Raw genomic sequence first — 24,655 nt, 5'->3', positions numbered from 1 at the left:
TGATCGGATAAGCTTTTCTCTTAACTGACGATTTCATGATGAAAATACTGTAAAGTTGAAGTAGCGAGAGCGAACAAACAGCATATACAATATCAAGTACGACATTTAACCGTTTCAACTATCTCTATGAGGTCAAGGACACGGTCGAAGGTCAATTTACGAAATAATATCGTATCACAAAATGCGATGGTACATAAAACATGTGCGTGCGCGCGCGTGTTAGGAAAGAGAGAGAGAGATTCACCTGTAAAGGTACATGATCCCCCACGGAAATAACCTAACGCAACCTCGGGTCAATATCGCAACGGACCCTTGAAGAACACAGTGTTTTTGAGGCGGGTAGTAGCGAGTACGATGCTGTTCAGGCAAAAGGTTAGTACAGAAGCGCCGGATTGATTTTCTCTACCTAGCGTACATTGTTACTTGACAGAATAGTATTATCCCGTCTGAGCAACATGCTGTTGTTTACAATTGAACGAGAAAGGTACTTTTCACTACAAAAAAAAATGGCCAGTTTACTCTAATCCTTAACATTTTTGGAACCGGTTGAACAAATAGAAAATACGAATAAAAAGTGTGAACATTTCAAAGTTAACAAAAAGAAAGCTTTGTTGTTTTTTTCCTCTCTCTCTCTCTCTGTCTGTCTGTCTGTCCTTTCTCCTCTATCGCCGATCGTTTGAGAGACAGTCCAAACTTGAATCTATATAGAAGCGACAGAGTTTTGAATTTCCTGCACATGAAACGGCGCGACAACGTCGAACGATCTTTCGCGATGTTGCCATAGCCTCGGATGACGTCACAAGACATACGACTCCCGAACGAGCACATAAAGCAACTCGACGGCAAAGCCAAGCTTACGCTTGGAAAAGTACAACGCTTTCTTTGTTACTCGATAGAAATAATCGGGAATCGCATCTATCCATTTCGTTTGCACTTAGTAAATTGTAGAAACTGCAGTCTCCGTGTTTCTCATTTGTATTCGCTTTGATAAAAGCGCTGATTCGAGAAATATGTATGTATAATCTTGTAATTCATGAGCCGATCATATTTTTAGGTTGTATGCGATTTCTAAATTAAGATTCGTTGACGTTTGTAACAAACGGTTTTAGTAAGATATTTTCAAAAACGTTATTACTCATTTTAAATTCCTTTTGCGTGCTTTACTATACTAGATTTATGCAGTTATTTGGAGAAAAACTTTTCCATACTGATTCTTTGATTGCGAATTGAAAAATTTCTCACAGGAAATTGCCAATGGGAAACGTTGTAGGTAAAGCTGCAACACGCCTTGACGATATACTCTTTAACGTTTTCCCGCGCAATGAAAAAGACGATTGAAGAAGATGAAAATATTCTTTCACTTTACCGACAACGTGACAAAATACACTCCGTTAAGAAATCTTGAAATTCCGTTATGTAATAATTCGGCAACGATAATCCTAAAACACGTACCAGGTGTGTCCGGATATTTGTCAACTTAAGTCACCAAACGGTAACGGTTAAAAAATTACAATCCTCTACGTTGGATTTCTTGTTTACATTGATCGATTCTTGCATCATCGACGTTAATCCATGAATGATACTCCGAGTCTTTTGTAAAATTGTAAACATAACGCTCCATTCACGTGACCATGTTCCTCTGGAAAAAATCTTCCGCTCAGAATAGATCATTATCGAGAATATTGATAACGAATAGATTTAGAAAAACGGTGATGATAAGTAAAAGTGTTTTTACTAGACGGAGCTAATTTTTTCCCCCCCCCCCCCCCCCCTCGACTTACTTTGTTGTATTACATAAAATGCAAGTTCATTGATCGATCTAACATAATATATCACATGCTACGCAACGTTCAACGACATTTCTTAATCCTTATTAAGCGGTATAATGAAATTAGAAATTAAAGCACATTAAAGGAGGCGTCATCAGGCCAGACATGTCTACCGTGTGTCTCGACGAAGCGGAAATAATTTTGCAGCACGCCGTACTAAATAGATGAAGTCGCCCTATCAGTCGCCCCTATGAAATATGATAGACTAGAATAGCACCTACTTGTCACTAACGATACACGCCTCCTTTTTTTCCCAAGTGTGCGTGACATTAATATGTAGTGTGCCCTACGACGAATCTGTTATGGGAGCATACTCCGATAAGTAATTATGTAAATTTTTTGCTGACACAGTATGCGGAAGAGTTAATGGATAAAATTGTATCCATCGAGGCTGTAAGTGACTGGAATTATCTGCTTCTGCCCAAACCGATATATATATGTAGGTAACATTCGATGCGTTTCATGTACTACTGCGAGCATAACCACGTTATGTTCAGAACCCGTGCATATGGCCCATGTTATCGTGAAATGGATCACACGAAAATTTCCGATCAGCTAAATTCTGCGCTCGATGGTATTTTTTCTTTTTTCTTTTTACTACATTTACACGATTAGATAGAATAGCGTATGTGTATTCAACATTCGGCCTTGTCGTTTCTACGGTCTGCAGAAGATAAGGACTGATTAAGATTTACGATAGCGGAACCAATATAAGCCGCTACGTCGGTTTTAAATAGTCTTCCATAGCTGATTGATAGTTAACGTCAGAGTATTAAATCCGGGATAAATTTCACTGTTACCTCCTTAGAAATCTCGCGAGTAGAGAGATTTACTCCGAACCTTCGTCGCATTAACATTTTTCCTACAGTTGATTTGTTTTAGTCTGGAAACTTTGTCTCACTCTTGAGCTACTTCGAAGAGAATCGAAGGAATTTATACTATTTTCCCTCTATTGATTAATTTACACAATTTCGTTGTCAAATGGCTTGTGCAAAATTGCTAGTAGGGTGAAAAGAAAAGTGGCAACTGCGCAACAGAACCGCTTGGAAACCGTTAGTGTGGAACCAGCCTAAGATCCACGTTACGAAGTGATATCGTACTATGATGTCAGAGTGATGTCATTCGTGCAGATACTGGACGTTTGCGCTCAGTAGATGTGTACAGCGTACACACCAAAATTTATCAATATTCCAAGCTTACGCTTTTTAAGTACCGGTCGAAAAATCGAAAGATATAATATGGGTTCTATCTGCTTGAATATTTTCATGAAGTATATTCTATTTTCCTGGTTTTTTTTTTCTTTTCATTTTTCCTTATCGTATGTTAATGCGACAGAGAGACATTTCACGATAATTTAAATCTATCGAAGTGTTTGTTTACAAATATAACACGTCAAATATGTGCACGATATTTATAGACGCGTGTATTGCGAATCTTTCATATTACTGCAAGGGTGCAACGTTATTTTGAAAGATTACGTGAATTTTTATCAGGCTTTGCTTAAAACGAGATATCGAATCGAGGTTTAACATCGCGCACGCAATTACAGATGACGAAAAGATACTATCGCGAACGGAACAATAATCACATAATTTAATACGTTTTCCGATAAACTGTTACTATCTTATCGTATTTTTCTCTGTTTTTGCCCCCACCCCTTATAATCATCACTTCCAATTAACGCGAAGATTATTTTCTCTCTTTCGTTTCCGAGTCTTAAAAGTATGTATTGTGGAACACACACACTACTACTGTTAACAGCAAATTAAGAAAATGTGGCAGAACAGCGCGAATTTGATCAATAAATACCAACAATGTATATATATAATCTAAAATTCTTTAATTTACTCGTATAGTGTACTATAGTAACAACAGTGTAGAAAGCAACCAAGTTATCTATTTCACATGTTATTCTTTAAAGCTTTATTTTATGGAATATGTAACCATTGCTTATATCGTTCAGTCTAAGCAATTTTGTTCAAGTGCATCAGTTTCAAGATTGCAATTTATAAGCTTTTTTTAGCGAAGTAGAAATGTGGATCAGCAGGGAATTACGATTACGATAAAGCCGATAAAAATTGGTAAACTGGCGACGTTAAGATTACCGCGAAACAAATGGACGAGTCCTTCTTGCAAAACATGCTATAGAATTGCATTTAATTGTAATATAATTACATTCTTTGTATATCATTTAAATGGGAAAGCACTATCGGGATAATTTTGTAGAGAAAATTTTGCAAAATGGTGGGATAAAAATAAAAAAAATTTACACTAATAGTATTTATAAACTTTTTCGCAATATAAGAAGCACGTTACTTAAATTCTAATTATTACGTAACGTTAGCTGAAACGTAATGCTAATTGCGTTAAAAATATATAGCTAACAGTTTGAAACTGTATACGGTGAAGACAGTTGTAAGGGATAGTAAATCGGTATGTATCGTTTCCAACTCATATTCTGTGAATTAAGCCAACAAAAAGTAACAGTTGCATGTAGATTAGAATGGGTGGAGCCCTTTTCGATTTTTGTATGTACACATACACCACACAGCCAGTGTATTCATATAGTGAATTCAATGGAAATTGAAAAAAAAGAATTAGTCGCGAACGATCAGTGTCGGATATTCAACCGACGAAATAATGGTCAACTTGATCGGCAATAAATCGTAAGTAAAAAGATTCTATCCATATTCAGTAAAGTCGAAGAGTAGTTCGTTAATACCATTTTCTGGAGTGTAAAGTGGACCTCTCGTTGCAAAGAGTGGGTACGGAGCGTGAGTGCGCGCGCGTGCTATCGTCATCTTTTTTCTCGGCTGTTTTTCTCTTTGTCCCTCGTTCGATCAGTCTGTTCGCGCTCAAGTCCCGGTCGCTGACTACGTGTCCCCCTAGGGCAAGCGTCCGTGCGCATGCGCAGCGTCGTGACTATGACGTCATGTACCATGACGCCACAACGCCCGATTGGCGGAGCGCGTCGTAGCCGTCGTTGCGTCGTCGTCGTTGCGTTGTGTCGAACCCGGACGCCGGAGGAGGTAACGGGGCGAGGAGAAAGGAAGGGACCGGTGAGGGGGCAGAGAGCGAAGCCCGTAGCTCTGCTTTACCGCCGCATTCTCGAGCGTTCGTCTCCGTTCGTCTCCTCGTACGGCAACCAGGCGAGCAAGCGTACGTTGTATCGCGCGCATACCATTATTTCGTATTTGGTGTTCAACCTACGTTTCAATACGGTTTCTCTCTGTGGTTTATACGTTTCGCCATCGTAGATCTGTATACACGTTGTTACTAATGGCGCTCAGTCGTTAGTCGGGTTGCGATAAAAAGAAATTTACTTCTCGCGATTTATCGTGAGAAGCGTAGTAAAAATATCTGGCGTCCAAGTAACGTGCTTTTCTTTTTCTCTGTTCTGCCTTCGTGGCAGTGAGTCGCTTGTTTCGGGCGTTGTTAATACGTGTTCTTGCTAAAATCCCGGCGCAATAGAATCCAGAATCTCGGAGCTTCGTTTCTCGTCGCGTCGATCCATGCAGCTACGCGAGATCAAGTGGAAAGGAAACGTGGAACTATATTCGGTGGGAGGCGAGTATATTGAGTGATTTGCCGAAAGTGAAGTTGATATTGCGTGGTGTTATTGTTAATGCGGAGGCTAGTATAGTCTCTTACTCCGAATATGCTGTAAAACCGACGACTTTGTGTGTCTTGAAGGAATATAACAGACTAGTGTTAAAGTGGATGTGAGTGATACGGTAGACTAGTACGTGGTGAATCGGAGGAGTATTCACAGACGAAGAAGTCAAGCAAAATGATGGGAAAGAGAACGCAGTGTTACTTGTGCGATCTACCCAGGATGCCCTGGGCCATGATCACCGAATTTTCGGAGCCCGTGTGCCGCGGTTGCGTGAATTACGAGGGTGCTGACAGGATAGACGCAGTATTAGAATCAGCCAAGCAAATGAAGAAGGCACACGGTTTTCATGAAGCCAGATCCTCGACGTCGAAAGCATACAGAACGACTGGTCACACCGAACATAACGGCGGTGCTAATTTGGACGTTCTACCGATACAGAATACCGGTCAGAATCACTCGAGGCATCACAATATCGCCGGTTACTCACAGCTTCATCATCGAAATTCCATCACTGAATTCAACTCTGGCACATCTAGGCAACAGATCTCTCGTCAACATGAAGAAACTCATGAAATCGCAAACGGCATGAGGAGTAATAACATGAGGAGTATTCCGAACGCCCACTTAGCCGCGGTGGCGCATCACGTGAACCTTAGCCACAACAGAGGCATCGCACAACTCAAGCGGGGTATTTCCACCATCGACGAGGACGAGCACGCAGAGAAGAGGCTTTCGCTGGAGGAACAACATCCGGTCAGACCACCATTAACTAGGGGCGATTCCTTGCCAGCTGTAAGCCTTGCCGTTAGTTATGTGCAGGATAGAAGCAAGGAGAAGCATCCTGTCAGAGCACCCAGTTTCGAGACCGCCACTACATTCAAGGCCAATGGTGAGTTACATACAGATGGCTGATGTGGCCACGAGTGTTACGGATCCGTTTCCATCTTTGTCTAGCAACTCTCGATTTCGACTGAATATTATTATTTCTAGTCAGTTTTGTGTTTTACATCAGCTCACATAGTGATGCTAATGTTGAATTAAAAAATACCTATGTAAAAATATTGTGCTATGAATTACAGTATTTGAGGAAGACTAATGGATATCCTTTCCAAATCTACGGAGTATCAGTGTTATTGATATTATAGAGTCACCTTTAACAGCTTTACTATGTATATCTTTTGTGTATACGTTAAAACAACATCACGCGTTTTTTCCCTCGTTTTTCTAAACAGCAGATGGCCTTTCTCGTGTGTTCTTATCGGTCGGTAATAAAAATAGGAATATGTTTGGTCGTGCACGCGGCCATCTGGCACGAGAAACAAGTCGCGTGTGCATGCATTAAAAGACAACTTTTAGATTTCGGGGAATCGTCCCAGCGTACACAGTAAAAGGAAGTTAGAACTCCCTTCTCTCTTTCCTCCCACTATATCGGTCGTGCGTTGCCTTACGGCCTCGTAGTGCGTGTTCTCCCTTCATTCTGGACGAACGGCAGTCGTCCAAACGCGTATAAAGGAGACGTACGTTGAGCACGTGATGGGACGACCAAATGATACACCCGAGTTGTGCTGTGCCATGCCGTGCCGTGCCGTTCTGTGTGCCATGACGTCCAACCGAATGACGTCACTCGATATATTTAGATACAATGAATGAGTCCGTTGTTGCTCAATACAAATCTCATCGACGTTTCAAATATTTTGCAAGTGTAATTTTGCGGCTGCATCGTAAGGAACTAGAAAGGCGGTCTCCTAGGGGAAAAAAACATTCAACATGGGCAATGTAAGATTTTCTCTCTGTAGACCATCTAGATAGTTTGTATTTCATGGAATAAACCTACTAAGTTGGTACCTGCATCCTCGGTACAAGAAATTCAGCGAGATTGTAAAATATCGAGTGACTTCGATCGTACGGTGACATGTCACATGCAGTATTCTATGCGTTATCATTAGGACTGCAATGAAGTTAAAGGATAGAAAAAAAAAATATAGCTAGAAACACAGTCTTGGATTAGCTCTAGGTTTTCGGATGTTTATTTTTTCACACATTTTTGTCAGTTCGTTTGCCCCGACGTTCGAACATGTGTACTTTGACATCTGATCACTATGAAAACTATGTTATCTATCTCTTTCATCGATACATTAATAGAAAATAACAAGTTTTTTACGCGAATTACACTTTTTTCTCTGTCACTTTGATATCACATTGGTAAAACACTTTCGAAAATCGATTCAATATCTAGACTGCGTATTTTCTCAGTTTTTCGTAGCATCATCGTGAAGATAATGACTGTCACTTAAAATCGTACATCTAGCGGTTCGGCCGATTTTTTTTCAGTAAAACATGAAAATCATACTAAATGATTGAAACTCAGATCGAGTTCAATGCTTTTTTATTTGATGTGTAACAAAAATATAACAAAATTTTTAGTAGTACTCAGTAAATAAAATAAAATTTGTCGTTACCTATGGAACTTAGCTGTCGGTAAAAATGGTACAATCTTATTTTTAATTTTTGTTGTTATAATAATAAATAAATAACTCACGCTCCTCTATTGTACTTTATCGCTTTTTTTAAACAATAAAAAAATTGGGGATTCACCAGTTTTACAGTGTTACCAACAGTGTACGATTTTTACTGACAGCTAACTTTAACTTATTGAATATCACTAAAAGTTTTGTTATATTTTTGTTACACGTAGAACAAAGGAGCATTAAACTGCATGCCTCTACACGAGCTCCGATCATTTAGTCCGATTTTCATGTGTTACTGGAAAAAAAATCGGCCGAACCGCTAGGTGTACGATTTTAAGTGACAGTCAGTGTAACTGCAACGTGCACCTTTCTTTCCCTCTCTTTTCCCGTACTCCTTTTTCGTGGTACGTAACCTAGTGACGAGAGGTGGATTGACGTGATGCTCGATTCGTGGTTCGTCTCGCGTTACTGCCCGTACGTATACCTACCTACGTACAAAGCCGGATGGTGACCTTGGGCATCGACCGTTATTTCGACACTGGCCACTTTCTAATTCGACCTTAACGCATGTGTGTTTACGGTTATCGAGCGAAGCTCATTGTAGTACTACTGCGAGATGATCATTTATCTTGTCGATTCGTCATAATTTCCTGGAAATTTTCAACCACTTCTCTAACACCAAACGAATATTTTAACGTAATTGAACGATTTATTTTTACTCGAACGAAAGGGAAACAAGCCTTGATGTTTCTCGTGATATAATTTTTTATCGAAAGAAAATTATATATACTTGTTGGAAATATAATACAAGAATAGAAAGACACCTTGTGTATATTATACGTGTGCAATATACAGGGTGTCTTTTTTTAAATTAGACACTGTGGAGTATCTCAGAAATAACTGAAAATATTGAAGAAATGTTCTTACAAAAGTTGCTTGGTTTGATGGGGGACATAATGTGGTATAAATACTTTTTTTGTTGATAAAGTAGTGAAGGATATTTCAAGGTTAAGTTTAGTTTTTTGAATGTAACGTTGTATTTTCTTTCATAATATAATAACATTTATTGAGATAAATTCAACGACGTGCCACACGAAATCATTTCGTTTTATAAAAAATTGTAAAATAGTGACGAATTGGGGAGTCAAGTCAACACGTGTTGGCCGTACACCATTGGTCTAGCCAAACCCTAACTTTACCGTTGCTGCTAAGGACAAATTCTCCACGATTTTACAAGTTCCCATAAAACGAAATGACTTAATGTGGCACCCTGTTGAATCCTCTTCAACAAACGCTACAGCATTAAGAATAGAAAATTACAGCGTTCCATTAAAAAAAGAACATAAATTTGACCTTGAAATCTCTGCCCACTGCTTCATCCGCGAAAAGAACTATTTATACCACATTATGTCTTCCATCATACCAGACACATTTGCAAGAACATTTTTGTTTCGATAACTTCAGTTCCGTCTGAGATATATTGCACCGTGTTCAGTTAAAAAAGACACCCTGTATATACATATATATATATTTTTACACTTTGTTTTGCTTGAAATAATAGCTATTTTGAACGTTGAAAGAACCGTCGACAAGGTGATTGATCGCTATTACGAAGCTTGAAAGTGATCGATCGAAAAGTCGAACGGAACATCCTGGAAAGATCTAACGGTTGTTAAAAACTGTTTCACGTAAAATGACCGCCGAGCGTATACCTGAATCGAATACCGGCATTACGGTACACTAGGAAACGGGGAATAAGCGAATTGCCTTTAAACCATTCACAGAAAATCTATGTAGCGAAGCAGGGGATCTGGATAATTGTTGACAATAACTGTAAACACCTTTGAATTGCGACGTAAGGGGGGAGACCGAGTAATTTTATAGAAAACTTAAAACTTATTCTGCCACACCGACAGTGTACGCTTTTAGCTCGGTTGTCTGTTATTTTTCCTATTTAACTTTCTTTTTTTTTTATCCTTCAATAGGGTGGCGTTTCCATTGGAAAGATAGAATGAACGTTTATGTACTCATGTTTCGATAAAAATAGATTACTGCTGGCAAAGATTAGAATCTGGAAATAAACTTGGACTTTGGGGGAGCATTTCTAAAAGCAAAAATCTGTATTTTTTCTCTATACTCTTTTTTTTTAATTTCGTATATTATAAAAATTGAACCTCGCTTTATTTATGATCAATTTGTCCTTTCTGCATCGAAATATTTTCTCCGTTATTATTACTTACATTTATTTATTATTTATTTCTCTTTCGGGATATTTTGTTTTTTTCGTCATTTTGTGCATTTTAAGAGAAAAGTAAATCATTCGTTGGGGAAATAATTCAGACAAAGAATTCCATATCGTAACTTAGGGCAGTGTAATTGGAAATTGGAATTTCTGTTATTTTTTTTATTTTTCATGCTTTAACTTATTAAAATCGATTGATTATGCTAGCTAAAAATATTATTGGTATATCGGTTTTTTCGCTCGCTCCATCGATCGGTCAGTTTAAAGCAGAGCCATCGAAGCAAGTATAGTATAGTTGGTGGAATTAATATAGCGAGATCGTAAAATCGGTCAAACGTCCAAAATATACGCAATTTTAGCACCGAAACAGCAGTGTGAAGTAAATAGGGAACTCGAACCTTGTTTAGAACTGTTCGATATCAATTTGAAATTTAAAAAAAATTGTCTACGCCTTAAAGGGTGTTTCTATTGTGACAAGCGAAAAATAAGCTGATCTTTTCTTATTTTTTAATAGAAATCTACGAGATGAATTAATCTGAAACTTTGTAGATTTATTGAAGTACATTTAGTGAATATTCAGTATTTTTTTCGCGTTGAAATATTGATTTATTTAAGAGTAATAGCGATTCTGTCGAAGGTTGTAAAAAATTTCTTGTTTATGGTTCCCATAAAATCAACCTTTGTAATTGTTTGAATCAAAACAACAAATAAGATTCTTAATCTGTATGAGCGTGGCTATAGCCCAGATTAGAATAATTGATAACTATTAAAAAATTAAAAATGGCTGTTTTTTTAAACTCGCAAATTTCGAATTCTGCATATATCGAAAAATCATAGTTCGAGCGAGAATAACATATCTACTGAACATTTCGCCAAAGTTTCAAATAAATCGGTCCATCCATTTTTAAGATATCATGGCAACTAATTTTGAAAAATTTTGTTCTGAGAAAAATGCAATTAAAGTTTCAAGTATTGTTTAGAACTACAAAAGAAGCAATTTATTATGCTTATAGTTAATCAGCTATATCAGGGCCGTAAATTTCGCCTTCTTCTTCGCAATACTCTTACTGAAAGCCTCATTTGCTTTTCTCCGAACGATCTTTGCTTCCTCCCCAGCGAGCGTTATCCTCTTGGTGTCTTGGGTCACTGACTATTCCCATCGTTTCAAATATTTTCAGTACTGAATAGAAACATTCGTTAAACATTCCTACTACTAAATAAATCACCAACTTGAATGATTTACATATACAACACTGATTATCGAAAATATAAAGGCGCAAACTATAAGATTCAGTAACAATGCAAATTTTCGATTTTATTTTCTTTATCTTTCGTCGCGAGTCATTTTTTAACTGATGTACTGGCAAAACTTTTGTTTCTTCTACCTGCGCACCTGTCAGCTAACAGGTTTACATCTTTGCCAAATTTAAGAATTCATCTATAATACTTTGAAATGCTAAACTGTAAGAAAATGCAAAAAAACATTTTTTTTTCGACCGTCACACTAGGGAGAGACTCAATTTATATTAGTTAATTTTTACAATTGAGCAGGAAGGGACGTGGAGACCTTTCATGAAAGGTCATACACAGAAATTTTAAATATCAATTCATAAATGACGTATGGGTCGTCCTGGGTGCGGTTACATCAATCGGTGTCGTCGTTTAATGCTTTAATTTACGACCTCGCTATATCGCTTCCACGGACTATACACGCGTGTATACGAAAGGGAGATGGGCAGACGAGAGAGGCCGGGTCGTGAACGTTAGTAACGAGGGCAGCAGCAAGCTTGACTCCGCGTTTCGCAATGATTTCCATGCTTCGTGAGATTTCGACTACGCTCGATCGATCGCATACGGGTAGAGACATATATATACATCGGTTTCGTTCTACGTCACTGAGTGAGTATCGCTTTCATGTGCATCTCCCTTCCCCGCCCCTCTCTTCCGTTTCTCAGCTTGTGTCGCATCGTGCTACATACAAAGTGTTGCAAAAGACGTGACTAATTCGATAGGAAGGAGGAGCGTATACGAAATATCATTGGAAGTGTGAATATAACCGTATAGGACTTTATGGAAGCGTTAATTTTAACATTGCAAATTCATATAAAATAGAAGAACATCGTTTCGCCTGGTTCTCGTCGTTGATCAGTTGTTTTTCGAGTTTCTACGTAAAACGTATGTAACATTGTTGCATAGGTTAGTTTTATGAACGTTGAGGATATTTAGCTATTCACATGTTAATAAAACTCGATGTTTTCTTGTTTCATTAACGATTTTCACCAAGGTTATGTGCAAGTTAACATGAAACGCAACCTAAGAATAAACTTTCTGACTACTATGTAGAGAGACGTGAGTCGTAAAACGCGCGCGCCACCGCGTCAACGATGTGCAGGGAGGGTCATACTTTCGAAACAAGGCCACTATAGTCAACCGGTTAGCAGACCGATATACAAAGCGGAGAATGTGACTAAGCCGGCCGCCTACGTGCGTGATGCGATGTCTGTTACAAAACGGCGCATGCGTTTTCTTTCCTTCGATTCGTTCGTCCGTCGAACCCCTCCGCGTTGCTGTCGCCACTGCTGCTCTGTCGCCACTGTTTTCCTACGCTTCCTGTGGCATGACAGAGATCCATGTTACGTTTCTTCGTACATGATTCAAGAAATAGATAGACTGAGAACGGAGAGACGCGTGCGCCAACGGTCCTCGAAACTATCAAAGTCGTCACGGAAAAGTACCAGTCACACGTCTTCTTGATGGTAGTGACGACCACACGCTCTATGCCGAGAGACCTCGGTGACTCGTGTGTGCTCGCTCGTCGTTGGCGGGGATAGATATACGCGTGGATGCTGCGTTGCACTGGAATATAACGTACAACGATATCGCGTGTCATGGTCTTCTTCGTAGAACGTGACGAAACGATACTTCTTTCTTAATATCGATTCGTGCTTATATCTGTCGCTCGTGTCCCGGTGGAATGCGTTTCTCCGTATTACCTTCGGAAATTCTCCATGTAAACACCGTATGCGGAGGAAAATAACGAGACATGATAACCGCGAAAAGTAGCACGATGTCGAGTAAATTTCGTTGTGTAGCGATGCATTATGTGTGATACACAGAATGGCAGAGTGAAGTAGTAAGATTATCTTGGTTTCAAAACAATAATTCGTTCATGAAAGGTTACTTTTGTTTAGACGAATTCATTTTTTACCTTTGATAAGTTGTATACTATTTTGTGGTTATGTACATAAAATTTGGCTACGAATGTTATTAAAAAATAAATTTAAAGAAATAAAACAAATGAAATTCTAAATTGAATTAATATATGTATAAATTCTTCTGTGATAGGAGTTTTGTTAAATTCAGTAAATATAGGAAAGTACACGTGTTTTGTTTATTGACCTTTCCCAATGTAGAATCGATCGTCGGAAGGAAAAACGTGTATACTCTCAAGCAAGGCAACGAAACATTTTTTCACGATAAATTATTAAGTAGATGTTTGAAATACCTGAATGTTGCTTGCATATAAGAAAATTGACAATTTAAAGTAGTAGATTAAAGAAATTGTATTACAATCCTAAATTATACATTAAAGTACAATAGATATGATAATAAACGAGATGCAACATTATTTTATTAAAATTCCAAGTATTTATAAATTTGTCGTAATTATTCAGCAAATAAATACATATATCGAAAAGTCGAAAGTCGGCCATAGTATAGTATCGATGAATAAAGAAATAAAAAAAATAAGGAAATAGATTTATTCTTTTTTATTGATCAAGCTTCGAGCTGGTATCGGTCTATTGAGCGCTATTTATTAGATATTCGTTCACGCGTGCAATTATCGTGGGCGCCAACAGAGGACAGCGGTGTAGCTCATTGGTAATAGATATAGACGAAAAGAAAAACTCTGTAGTGCTCATGGCCCAGATAGCTCAAGGAGCACCAGTCCAACAAACTGGAAATCCGGTGTTTGATTCTTGGTCTCTTAGTTATTCGTATAGCGTTCCATTTTTCTTCCGTTTATAATATATGAGCACATGTATCGTATGTACCATATAAATGAAACTATAGAGTAGATAAACGGACAGGTAAGATGCGTGTCGCGTGTTAATAATTTTATCGATGAAAGTGACACGAGACGGTATAGAAGCGGTTCGTAAACAATATCAAAATGCATAGCCTCGCAATCGCCCTGTGGTATATATATATATATACATCCAGAACGCTCGATATTCCGTCGTGTATGAGCAACGATCGTGCGTTCATGAAAGCAAATAAGCGGCGAAAAGCAGTTTGTACACAGCTGACGGTAGTGATGGCATGTCGTGTGTTGCTTGATTGCGATCTCCCATGGAATATCAATTTCTTTTTAACGTCAAATTTTTAACACGTTATTGTGACCAGAAATTTAGATAGAAATGTAGTTCACAATCGTGTTGTAAATTCATAATCTATCGAAGAACATCAGAAAATTCTATTATAAAACATTACTCTTTATTGCCTGTACCTAACCAAGAAATGTTCGTAACACACCTATGCACCGTTCATCTCGTACGAATTCACGAAGATCAATCTACGTTCGATCTCTATTGTTTATTTTCAGGAATTTTTATGCAACGCGTCGATGTTAAAAGTATACACTCATTTAGCATAATTCATTGACTTAGTTACTGATACAAAGAGGGGAAAGAATATCTATTTCTGTCTTTTAGTACTCTGCTTGCAGCTCTTGTATATACAGAGTGTCTCAGTAATTGTGGCACAACTGGACAGAGAGTAATTCCTTATGGAAAAAGAAAGAGAAATTTGTTGTTCTTTATTTTTATTCCTATTAATATCTATAGTAGATTAAAAACTATCTCCAACTACTTTAAAAACTTAGAAAAAAAATATAATGCAAAAAATAAACGTGCATACACTTGTTATATTATTTAAAGCATACTATTATCAGTGCCTTAAACATTAATATTATAACGATATAATAGCAGTTGCATGTGCGTGTGCAAGGATTTTTCAAAATCGATTTTCTCAAACATGAAATATTCTCATTTTTTCTTCGGTTGGTAATACCATGATTACTGAGTTGATAATTATTTCCAACAATGTTGAGTAGTTTCCTGACAATTGGCAAACGGCAGTCGGTCAGCTTCTGAATGTAGAGAATAGATAACGTTAAAAGGTTTTAAAATAGTCATCCATGAAGAATATGAAATTTTAGGTGCGTATGTCGGTCCGTCTATCCCATTGGCACCAGCAAATGTGGCGGCGAATGGCGGAGGGTCCCCTCTTCGTCCACGAACGAGCCCTCCGCCGCCTCCGCCACCGGCCCAAGAAACCACAAACGACAATTCACAGACGAATCATCACCAGGTAATTCAGAAGTTCGTACGTTAACGATTCGTACGTGTAAGTGTGAAATACATTCACATCCATGATTTAACGATAATTGGAACTATTTTATTCGTCGTTGTTTACGTACCACCGGTATATGTAAATTTTTTGAAAGTATCTTCATCCGTTCAGGGTTCGTCGAATGGTCCGTCACCAATGGCCGCGCTCATGTCCGTCGCCGACAACCTTGCGTCGCCAGAATCAGTGCCACAACCACCGAACAATCCGAGTCCAACCAGCAGAAGCCCACCGACCACGGCCACGAATGCTCAGCAACGTAGTGCTTCTAGAGGATCACAACACAGCCCGAACAGTTCAGGTAACGATTTGACTTTTATTTTCAATAGAAATCAATTAGTCGTCGTTGTATAAATAATGCAAAATATAATACACTCGATGATCCTGTGTGCAGGATCCTCCGGTAGAAGATCCAGTTGTTCCAGGCACGTTTCGTCGACGACAGTGACAACATCCTCGGAAGGAGCGGTCGCGCAAGTTGCCGGAGCCGCAGAACAAGTCTCAGCGCCGATACTGAAATGCACCCTTTGTCAAGAACGTCTCGAGGACACACATTTCGTTCAGTGTCCCAGCGTGCCACATCACAAATTCTGTTTCCCTTGCAGCCGAGAGAGCATAAAGAGGCAAGGTGCTGGCTCGGAGGTAACTATTTTTTGTTCGACCAAACAATCAATCCTATCCTGAAATCTAGAACGAAGAATGATCATCATAGCCATTCAGTTTACGTAACAACCTAATTCCCCTCCGTGTTAATTTCAATTGTTTCAGGTTTATTGTCCAAGTGGAGAGAAATGTCCACTGGCGAACAGCCAAGTGCCATGGGCGTTTATGCAAGGGGAGATAGCCACTATCTTGGGCGACGACACCACAGGTTCTGGGCTTAAAGTAAAGAAAGAGAGAGAAACCTAAGGGGATTCTCCGGCTGTTTAACATGGGGCTCAAATTTTGCACCCTCTTTGAACGAAGAGGGTTAATTATGGTGGAACCGTGAAGGTTCACCAAAATATACTTTTGGTAACGGTAATAAATGTTGGCAACGACGATATTGTCAACATTATTCGGTTCGAGCCAAAGACGTTGTCGGTGTAAATTGGATTAATCACGAGGTTGTTGAAGTTGTTATTGTTGTCAGGGAAAGTGGACGATTTTGTTTCAGCGACGTGTTTCGCTGGCTTTTTGTTCACCGGGACAACCGATTGTGTTTCGATCGATCGATCGTTCGTTCGTTCGATCGAATTGATTTGTCGACTGGTCTTGAGAAGGAAGTCTTTGGCACTTTTGCGCACGTTGCCGTCGGTCCTGCACACGTGTATATAAATGGGATTATCGCAGAACGGTTAATGTGCAAGGAAACAAATGAAAAAAAAAAGAAAAAAAAAGAAAGAAAGAAACACATGGAGTTTGTCGAATATATATATGCGGGAAGGACATAGATGAAACCGCGGAGAGATTTTTGTGTCCAGTTTTGGGTTTGTACTTAGGGCACGATCGCCTTTCTTTATTGTTTCTTGAGTCGCGAATGTTTTCGCAATTTTTTGAAGTACAACAACAACATATGCCGAAATACGTTGCATACACATTTAGAAAACGTACGTACATACATACATAAACACGCGCGCGTGTCGCGCATGATTTGCTTCATATAACATACCCCACACATGCACACACACGCGCGCGCGCTCGTCCGCGTGCTTGCATATATGAAATTAACCAAACACAATGACGTAAAAATTGAGAGCGGTTGTATTATACTTTATTTTCACTCACGTTGTTTGTATCACGTGATCATCGCGGATTAATCGAAGTTGAAAGTATCACGCTTGGGAGTTGTAAAGCTCGCGTCGGATAAATCCCCGACAGTTGTTCTTTTCTAATCTTTTATTTGTATACTCTTTCTACTACTACCACTACTACTCTACTACTACTACTACTACTACTACTTACTACTACTTACTACTACTTACTACTACTTACTACTACTTACTACTACTTACTACTACTTACTACTACTTACTACTACTTACTACTACTTACTACTACTTACTACTACTTACTACTACTTACTACTACTACTACTATTACTATTACTACTACTACTACTACGACACACTCGTTGTATGATGAAAGAAAGTAAAGGCGGACATATTTAGACCCAACGTACGGGTTTTCTGTACATTGTGTATATGTGTACATACCACATTATTAATAAAACTTATGGACTAAAGGAATAATCATTTTTAAATGTACAAAAGAAACTTGTTTTGCGTGTTATCTATTAAATTATTTTTTTTCTTTTTTTCTTTTTCTTGAATCGTTATTGGAGGAACCGAATCGAGGAGGAGTGACATATAAAACACTGTCGTCATTGTATAAAATATTCAAGCGCGCACCGGCGCGATATCTTGTCATTTTCTTTTTTTCTTTTTTTTTTTTGTTTATTTTTCGTTCTTTCTCTTTACCATGTAATCGCTATAAAATGTCCCTTGCAAGACTCATCCGGTGGTACTCGAGAGAACACACAAGGGAAGAAAGGAGGTACGAGCGGGGATTGGTGTGTGTGTGTTTGGAAGTCGAGCATTATTAATTTCGATCAAGTCAATATGAACGTGAATCAATATCCGATTTTTGTGTAACGTCCACTTTCACCTTTAGTTAATCGCTAGACTTTAAGTGAGAGGGCCTTTTGGTTTTTCATTTTGCCGATGAAAAAGGTAACGCCCGTCAAATAGGAACCGTACACTCGCTATTGTCTAAAAAACGAAGTAAAAGAAAGAAAGAAAGGAAAAAAAAGCGCATATAGAAAAAGAGGAAAGCAAACGAAACAAAACGAAAAACCGAAAAACGCAAAGATATGTCGTGTTATATTCTCCGGCTAGCCGTGTGTCCGAAGATCTTTTTGCCAACCGTGTTGTGTCCTTTGTTCGGGAGAGGGATCGTTCGGCCGCGAGTGCAGCACCTTTTGTATATATTTGTAGAAAACAGATTGGCAAGAATATATTAAACGCGAAGAGTTAGAACGACGACGGCGATCACGCGCGTTTGCAAAGCTCAAGGTTCTCTACAGACGGCGCTTTGGGATTTGCCGTTGAAACGCGCGCGTTCATTTACAGCCGAATATTGGGGTTCTTGTTTCTCTTGGTCAACGGCGTTCTTTTTTCAATCGTACGTTGCTTCGTAGACGAGATCTGTCCGTCGCGAGGCAACTGGTGTGTAGAGGCTATCTGCGTAGCGTAAGTGAACCCATGTTCCGAAATATCGTGAAAAACTGATAAATGGACGAGAATGTTGAGCGAGCGATGAAAGGAAACACACGCAGAAAGAGTAGTGGAAGATGGAGAGAGAGAGAGAGAAGGAGCTGAAAGAAGAAATAAAAAAAAGTGTGATCATAGCAATATATTTGGAGAGGAGAGGGGTTGTACGTGATATTTTTTAGTCTAAGTTGTTCACGGCACACTTGTCGTTCAACGAGGTAGTATACGCTTGCCATTTTTTCCCCAAACAGGGAACAAGAGAAAATGCAGACAAAAGTTTTGACGACGCAGTTTTTTCATACAGATACAACTCGTCTCTTGTTTTCCGTTGGTTTTTCTCACACGCAGTCACAAAAGCAGTCCCACTCTCTCACTCTCTTTCTCTCGCTGTCGATGAAAGTTGATCTGTTGACGAGGGAACTAAAGAAGAGTCTATCATGTTGATACACGATACACGAGGGTAGACTGGTCGTCGAAATGGTCTAAGTGCCGATTGTTATTTCTTTTTCTTTTTGCTACCCTTTTTCTCTTATCTTTCGCATTATTCGCGCTGGGATCGTTTTAACGCTTGCCCATTTTCCGAAACTGTTCTTCGAGAATGTTCCGAGGAATAAGAGAAAGAGAGGAGACACCAATTGGTCCCGTGGCAAGGGAGAGCAGCAGCGCGTTCATTATTCTCTCAGGCTGTGTTTGTGTGTGTGTGCGTGCGTATGCTTTTTGATCTTTGAGAGCGAGTACAGCAGAGACTTTCCTTCCTTTTTATTTTTCCTCCTCATCTTATTGTTTGTCTTTGATCTTCTAGTTGTTCCCTTTTTTCTTCTTCTTTTCATTGTCGGTTGGCCATATGAACGAAATTGGAAATTGGAATAAACAAAAAGGAGAAACGAAAAAACTCATAAAGCGATATTTCGTAGCACCAATAGCAATACGATATGAATAATGACTGTTACCATTAATCTTGAATAATTATATCGTTTTAAGTTTAAAGTCCGTAGCCTTTGCAATCGTTCAATTTCATTGTCGACGACCAAAGCCGAATTTTCGTCAGATTTATCGGTTTCCGTTCTTTTTTCCGAGGGAATAAAGGAGAGAAGCGCCGAGAAAAGCGCGCGATACATATAACTGTTCTTCTCCGAGAGAAAAATACAGAAAAATGTGAAAAGTGAATCTTTACGAACAGAGAGAGCGAAGAGTGTGTTTCACACAGTTGCTGTATATTGTATTCGTTCCATTTGATTATTTTTTTTTGTTTTTCTCTCTTCTTTTATCGATTCTCTCATGATAGAATTACACAGAAAAAAAAAAAATACACATAAAAGCGGAAGTAACGAAATAATACGTCGAATAGCAATTGTAGTAGTGGATAATGAAATTTTCTAGTATACCATACCTCGAGGAACGCGTAAACACTGTACTGTTTATCGTATGTATACAACATGCAAAAGCAAAATATATGTGTTGATGTGTAACAATTTCTGCATTTCTCTTTATTGTTCGTTGTAACGAAACCTTCATCGACGAGTAGAATTATACTTCTCTTGTTACTTGAACGGGAATGCGTTATCCCCGAGCAAAATGGAGACTTTTTTTTCACGAATGAAAAATCGAGGGAAGAGCAATCGGCGCAATTTTTGGGGAAAATTGCCGCGTTATCGAGGCGTATTGATCGATGGTACGTTGAAAAAAAGTGCATGTAACATTGCCGGTTGGCGAGGGGGAAAAAGAGAGTCGGGAGAGCCACACCAGGCTCTCCCGTAGTCTTCGCAGCCGGACAACACTTGCCTAACTTTGAAAATCAATGCCAATGTTCAGCTGGTGCAATAGCTGGGCCAAAGAGAGAGAGAGGCCGGGAAACGAGCGAGACAGGAAGAAAGCGGCAAACCCAGCAGCATATTGATCTGTCTTTTCCAGACGGGGCTCGAATGCCAGCCATGCTTCACTGTCTGCTGCGCAACCAGAGACCGAGTGAACTTAAAGCAGATAGTCGTCGCCATACGAGCCTTTTCTACGTGTCAAAACACGCGCGAATTGTTGTCATAGTGAACGATTTGTTTTTTTCAAACTCGAAGAATTTTTTCATAATCTCTCGCGATTGAACTGTATAGAATTTTCAGCGTAGTGTACCTCGAGCACTTTTCGAAATATGCAATGCTAACGTTTTGATAAAATGAGCGAAATTAGCCAATACGTTAACATTTCAATATTAATACGTCGACTCTGTCTGAAATTTTTGTTAAATACGAAATTATCACTTACTATTAGTATGTATACAGTTAAAGTTCCTGCTAACCCTTTATATTACACTGTTCAATAGAAATAGGCGTTGTTTAAATGTTTCGCCGTTCTTCACAGTTTGAAGGAAAAGAAGTATCTTGCGCGATATTGATTTCCTTGCAACCACAGTTCAGTGAAAATACGAGAGATAATTATAAAATTTATCTTAAGACGGAGGAAGAAAGAATTCTTCGTGTAATCTGGAAGAGAAAAATTGTGTAGATAGGAAAATTTTACACTCCGTGTAAATAACGAAGAAAGGTACATTTTTCATCAATTATGACATAATACACGATTTTGTGTAAAACAGGCCTACACAATTATCTTCTCTAACTGTATGGTGGTACGATAAAATTTGTATACGTAATTTAAACAGTTTCAAAGATGGAAGAAATTTGTTTTTTATAAATGCCATTTGTTTCTACTGTATGTTTTTCTGTGCATTTAAACACGCATAATAGTATGACTTTAAAAATCAAATGTGAAACTTCCTATCAGTTTTTATATAAACAAATTTTTTTTGAAACCATTTAAGTTTCTTGGTACAGATTTTCTCGCACCAACCACAGCTAGAGAAGATAATCAGCCGGTCTGTTTCTTCTAATGTCCGAACGAAGAAAACTAAAAACAAAGCCTGGGAACGATCGTAATTTTCATATGGAAATTTTCGGAAGAAACGACGAACGTGTTGAAGAGAAAAAGGTCGCTCGAATGGCATGGAAAATTTCTTGGATATCGAAGCGCACGGAAACGTGATGAATTTCGCGCGATACTTTTGCGCTGATAACTCTCCCCGAGGTTGTTGATTAGTACGTGAGAATCTGCGGAATACACGAGTGTTCTGTGTATTAGAAATCGTATGTGCACGATTCACTTACGCGCGTTAATCGCTCGAGAAAAATAGATTGAAAAAAAAAAAAAGAAGAAAATGATCCGTAGCGTTCGAAGATTTATTTCAACTTGGAGAGAATTAACGTGTACACCATGATGATTTAGCCTGATGAATCAAAGGGGATCGACAGTAATGACTGTCTTCAGGAAGAAGAGAAAAAAGAAGACACTCGATGAGGGAAGAAGGGTAAGAACGTCGATTGTATTGTTTGGCGAGCAAAGAGCAAAGTCGATTGCGCGCGGCTCGTTTAATCTTCACCGATATTACTTTTATTTTATATCACACGCCTTCGTTTTTATCGGGAATTCTTCTTGTATTATCCATTATCGTGTGTATCTGTTATCCTTTAGCTTACGTTTGTCACTTTATCTCTTCTATTCCGCATTTATTCTTCCACGAAGATATATACATATTTATTGTTTCTTCTTTTATTAACGATGTATAGCGTGACGAAGATAATAGAGTTATTCTTCCACGTCGAGGCAGAGAGCACGGTGTAGGATGATTCTTTGGAAAATTCATCGAGATTTTCAGAACGATCTGTTTTTGTTTTCGTCGCGAGACGATGTATAGTGTAACGAGTCTGATTTCTTACTTTAATTTATTGTTTATTTTGCTAAGTTAGGATGCTTTCCTGTTGGAAGAGTGTTTACTATCGTTTCCATGAAAACAAAAGTTTAACTTCGATAGTTGATTTTTGAATTTTTGAAGTGAAACAATTTTTCGATCGATTTCCGGAAAACGGCTTCGAAAGTCATTTCGCGCTTGTTTCTTTGAAGTTTACAGGTTCAACGAATTCGCGAAAGCTGATTTTCTATGTGGTTTGTGTATATGCATTTAGAAATGTGTAAAGTCGAGGTACACTTTGGGAATCTGCACGTTTCTAACGATGCAATTCTCCTTTTCTCAAGTTACTCTGCGGTATAAATTTTTACCTTTTCTTTTATGATTTTTAAAGTGAACTTTCTGAAGAGTAGAAACCATAATTGTCACGATAGTCTCTATCTTAACCCTTTCACTGCTATTGGCGCTTTGAAAATTTCTCGCAATCCTTAAATTTTGCTTAAAATTCAATCCTTCGAGTACTCTTGCTTTAATTAAACAATAGAAATTTAAAAATGATAAATTTCAAAGTTTGAAAAATTTTTAAACGACAGAACGAAAGATTTGGTTGATAATCTGCCGCAGCGAAAGGGTTAATAGATATTCTTCATTTTTTAGTGTATCCTTGTGAAAATATTTATGAAATACCAATTGATAAATTTACGAATCGACGAGTTTGTCCACTTCTCAGTTCAGCAAGAGTAAAAGATTCAGCGAGAATTACACTTTTTGCAATTTTCACAATTTTCTACGAATACTCTCATTACCACCCTATACGAAGCGACGAAACTCTGATAATTAATTAATTCGATTCCCCGACAGGCAAAAAATGGAAAGGACAGCTGCGTGAATAATAAGTTCGAATTCGATCGATTGACGTAAATTTTCATCGATGATACGGATTTTTTCATCGCATCTGATTGTTCCCTGTTCACACTCGTTAATTATACGCGCGTGACTTGTGAGATATCGTGTTTAGGCTAGCGAAACCAAGCATGGTACTGATTAAAAGTTAAGTTAATTCACGCCTTGTTGCTGTTCATTTTATAATTTCATTGTTCCCTCCATCTTGTTATCTTCTTGTACTATATTTCCTCTTAATTTTTTTTTTTCTTCTGTTTCAACTGCACAGTAAATTGAAACGCAAGTCGAAAATGGAATAGAATAAAAATATTGCAAACGACTTCCATTTTGACATTTTTTCATTGTTTTCACCATTGATTTGACTGAAAAATAATTAAAACCAGATACGAAGAGTATGGTAAAAGAGAAAGCTGTGGAAAAAAAATAAAGCGACTCTTCTTTTAAGATTTGTATGGATAAAATCCAATGTAAAATTTAGTAAAAGACATATTTTATATTGTAAAAGATAATAATTTGTCCACTTTGAATGATTTCTAAAGAATGTATTTGATAAAAAAGGGTTTCAATTATTTTTTGATACAGATTTATATTTCTTCACTAATATCGGGATGTTTCCTTGAATATTCCTAATACCTACACCTTCTAGCGAGAATTAAGCGGGAGAAATTTCTGAAATATATATCGCAAGACACTCTGTACATTGGAATTCCCTTGAAAGTATTATTTAGCTTTCGAAACTTTGCTTTAAAAGGTCTAAATAAGCAGTTCCATTTACAGTGGATTCTCATGAAGCGAAACGTTTTCCACAGCGTCCCATTGTACGCTCATTTGCATATACGTGTTCATTTGCCGGTAGCTTCTTTTTCCTTACGGTAAAATGGTGGGAAAATTAGAATTGCAAAATCCATTTGCGTTTCAACAAGATAATCATCTGATTCTCAATGATGATGTTTGTATTCATGTGTTGGAACGCAAATATCGGAGGTAAAACCATTAAAAGTTCATTAAGAAGTAAATTTTGATATTATTTAAGTGTGCACAGGACGATACTTTTTGAAACAATTCATTGTAACTGATAATTAACGTAATATACGATTACTCGTTGTACTAAATTTCACACTTTAAAACGTACAAAACGTTACTCTTCCTTTTTGCGATACAATAAGGCATCTATGCACTGGCGGCTATAGTCTGAGTCAAATAT

At 38.2% G+C, this 24,655-nt stretch overlaps 1 protein-coding gene across 1 annotated transcript; it reads left to right on the top strand.

Moving 5' to 3' along the window:
- Positions 1–5,029: 5,029 nt before the first annotated feature.
- Positions 5,030–17,527, top strand: LOC108576930 (interferon regulatory factor 2-binding protein 2). The gene is made up of 5 exons (XM_017940007.1): positions 5,030–6,334; positions 15,377–15,528; positions 15,682–15,868; positions 15,962–16,209; positions 16,336–17,527. Exons 1-5 carry the CDS (start codon positions 5,620–5,622, stop codon positions 16,474–16,476), a joined length of 1,443 nt encoding a protein of 480 aa, XP_017795496.1. The 5' UTR covers positions 5,030–5,619; the 3' UTR covers positions 16,477–17,527.
- The last annotated feature ends 7,128 nt before the right edge of the window (positions 17,528–24,655 follow it).

The sequence above is a fragment of the Habropoda laboriosa genome, unplaced genomic scaffold (assembly GCF_001263275.1).
Source record: "Habropoda laboriosa isolate 0110345459 unplaced genomic scaffold, ASM126327v1 scaffold561, whole genome shotgun sequence".
Taxonomy (NCBI): domain Eukaryota; kingdom Metazoa; phylum Arthropoda; class Insecta; order Hymenoptera; family Apidae; genus Habropoda; species Habropoda laboriosa.
Note: the sequence above shows the minus strand (reverse complement) of the source record. Positions and strands in the feature narration are given on the sequence as shown.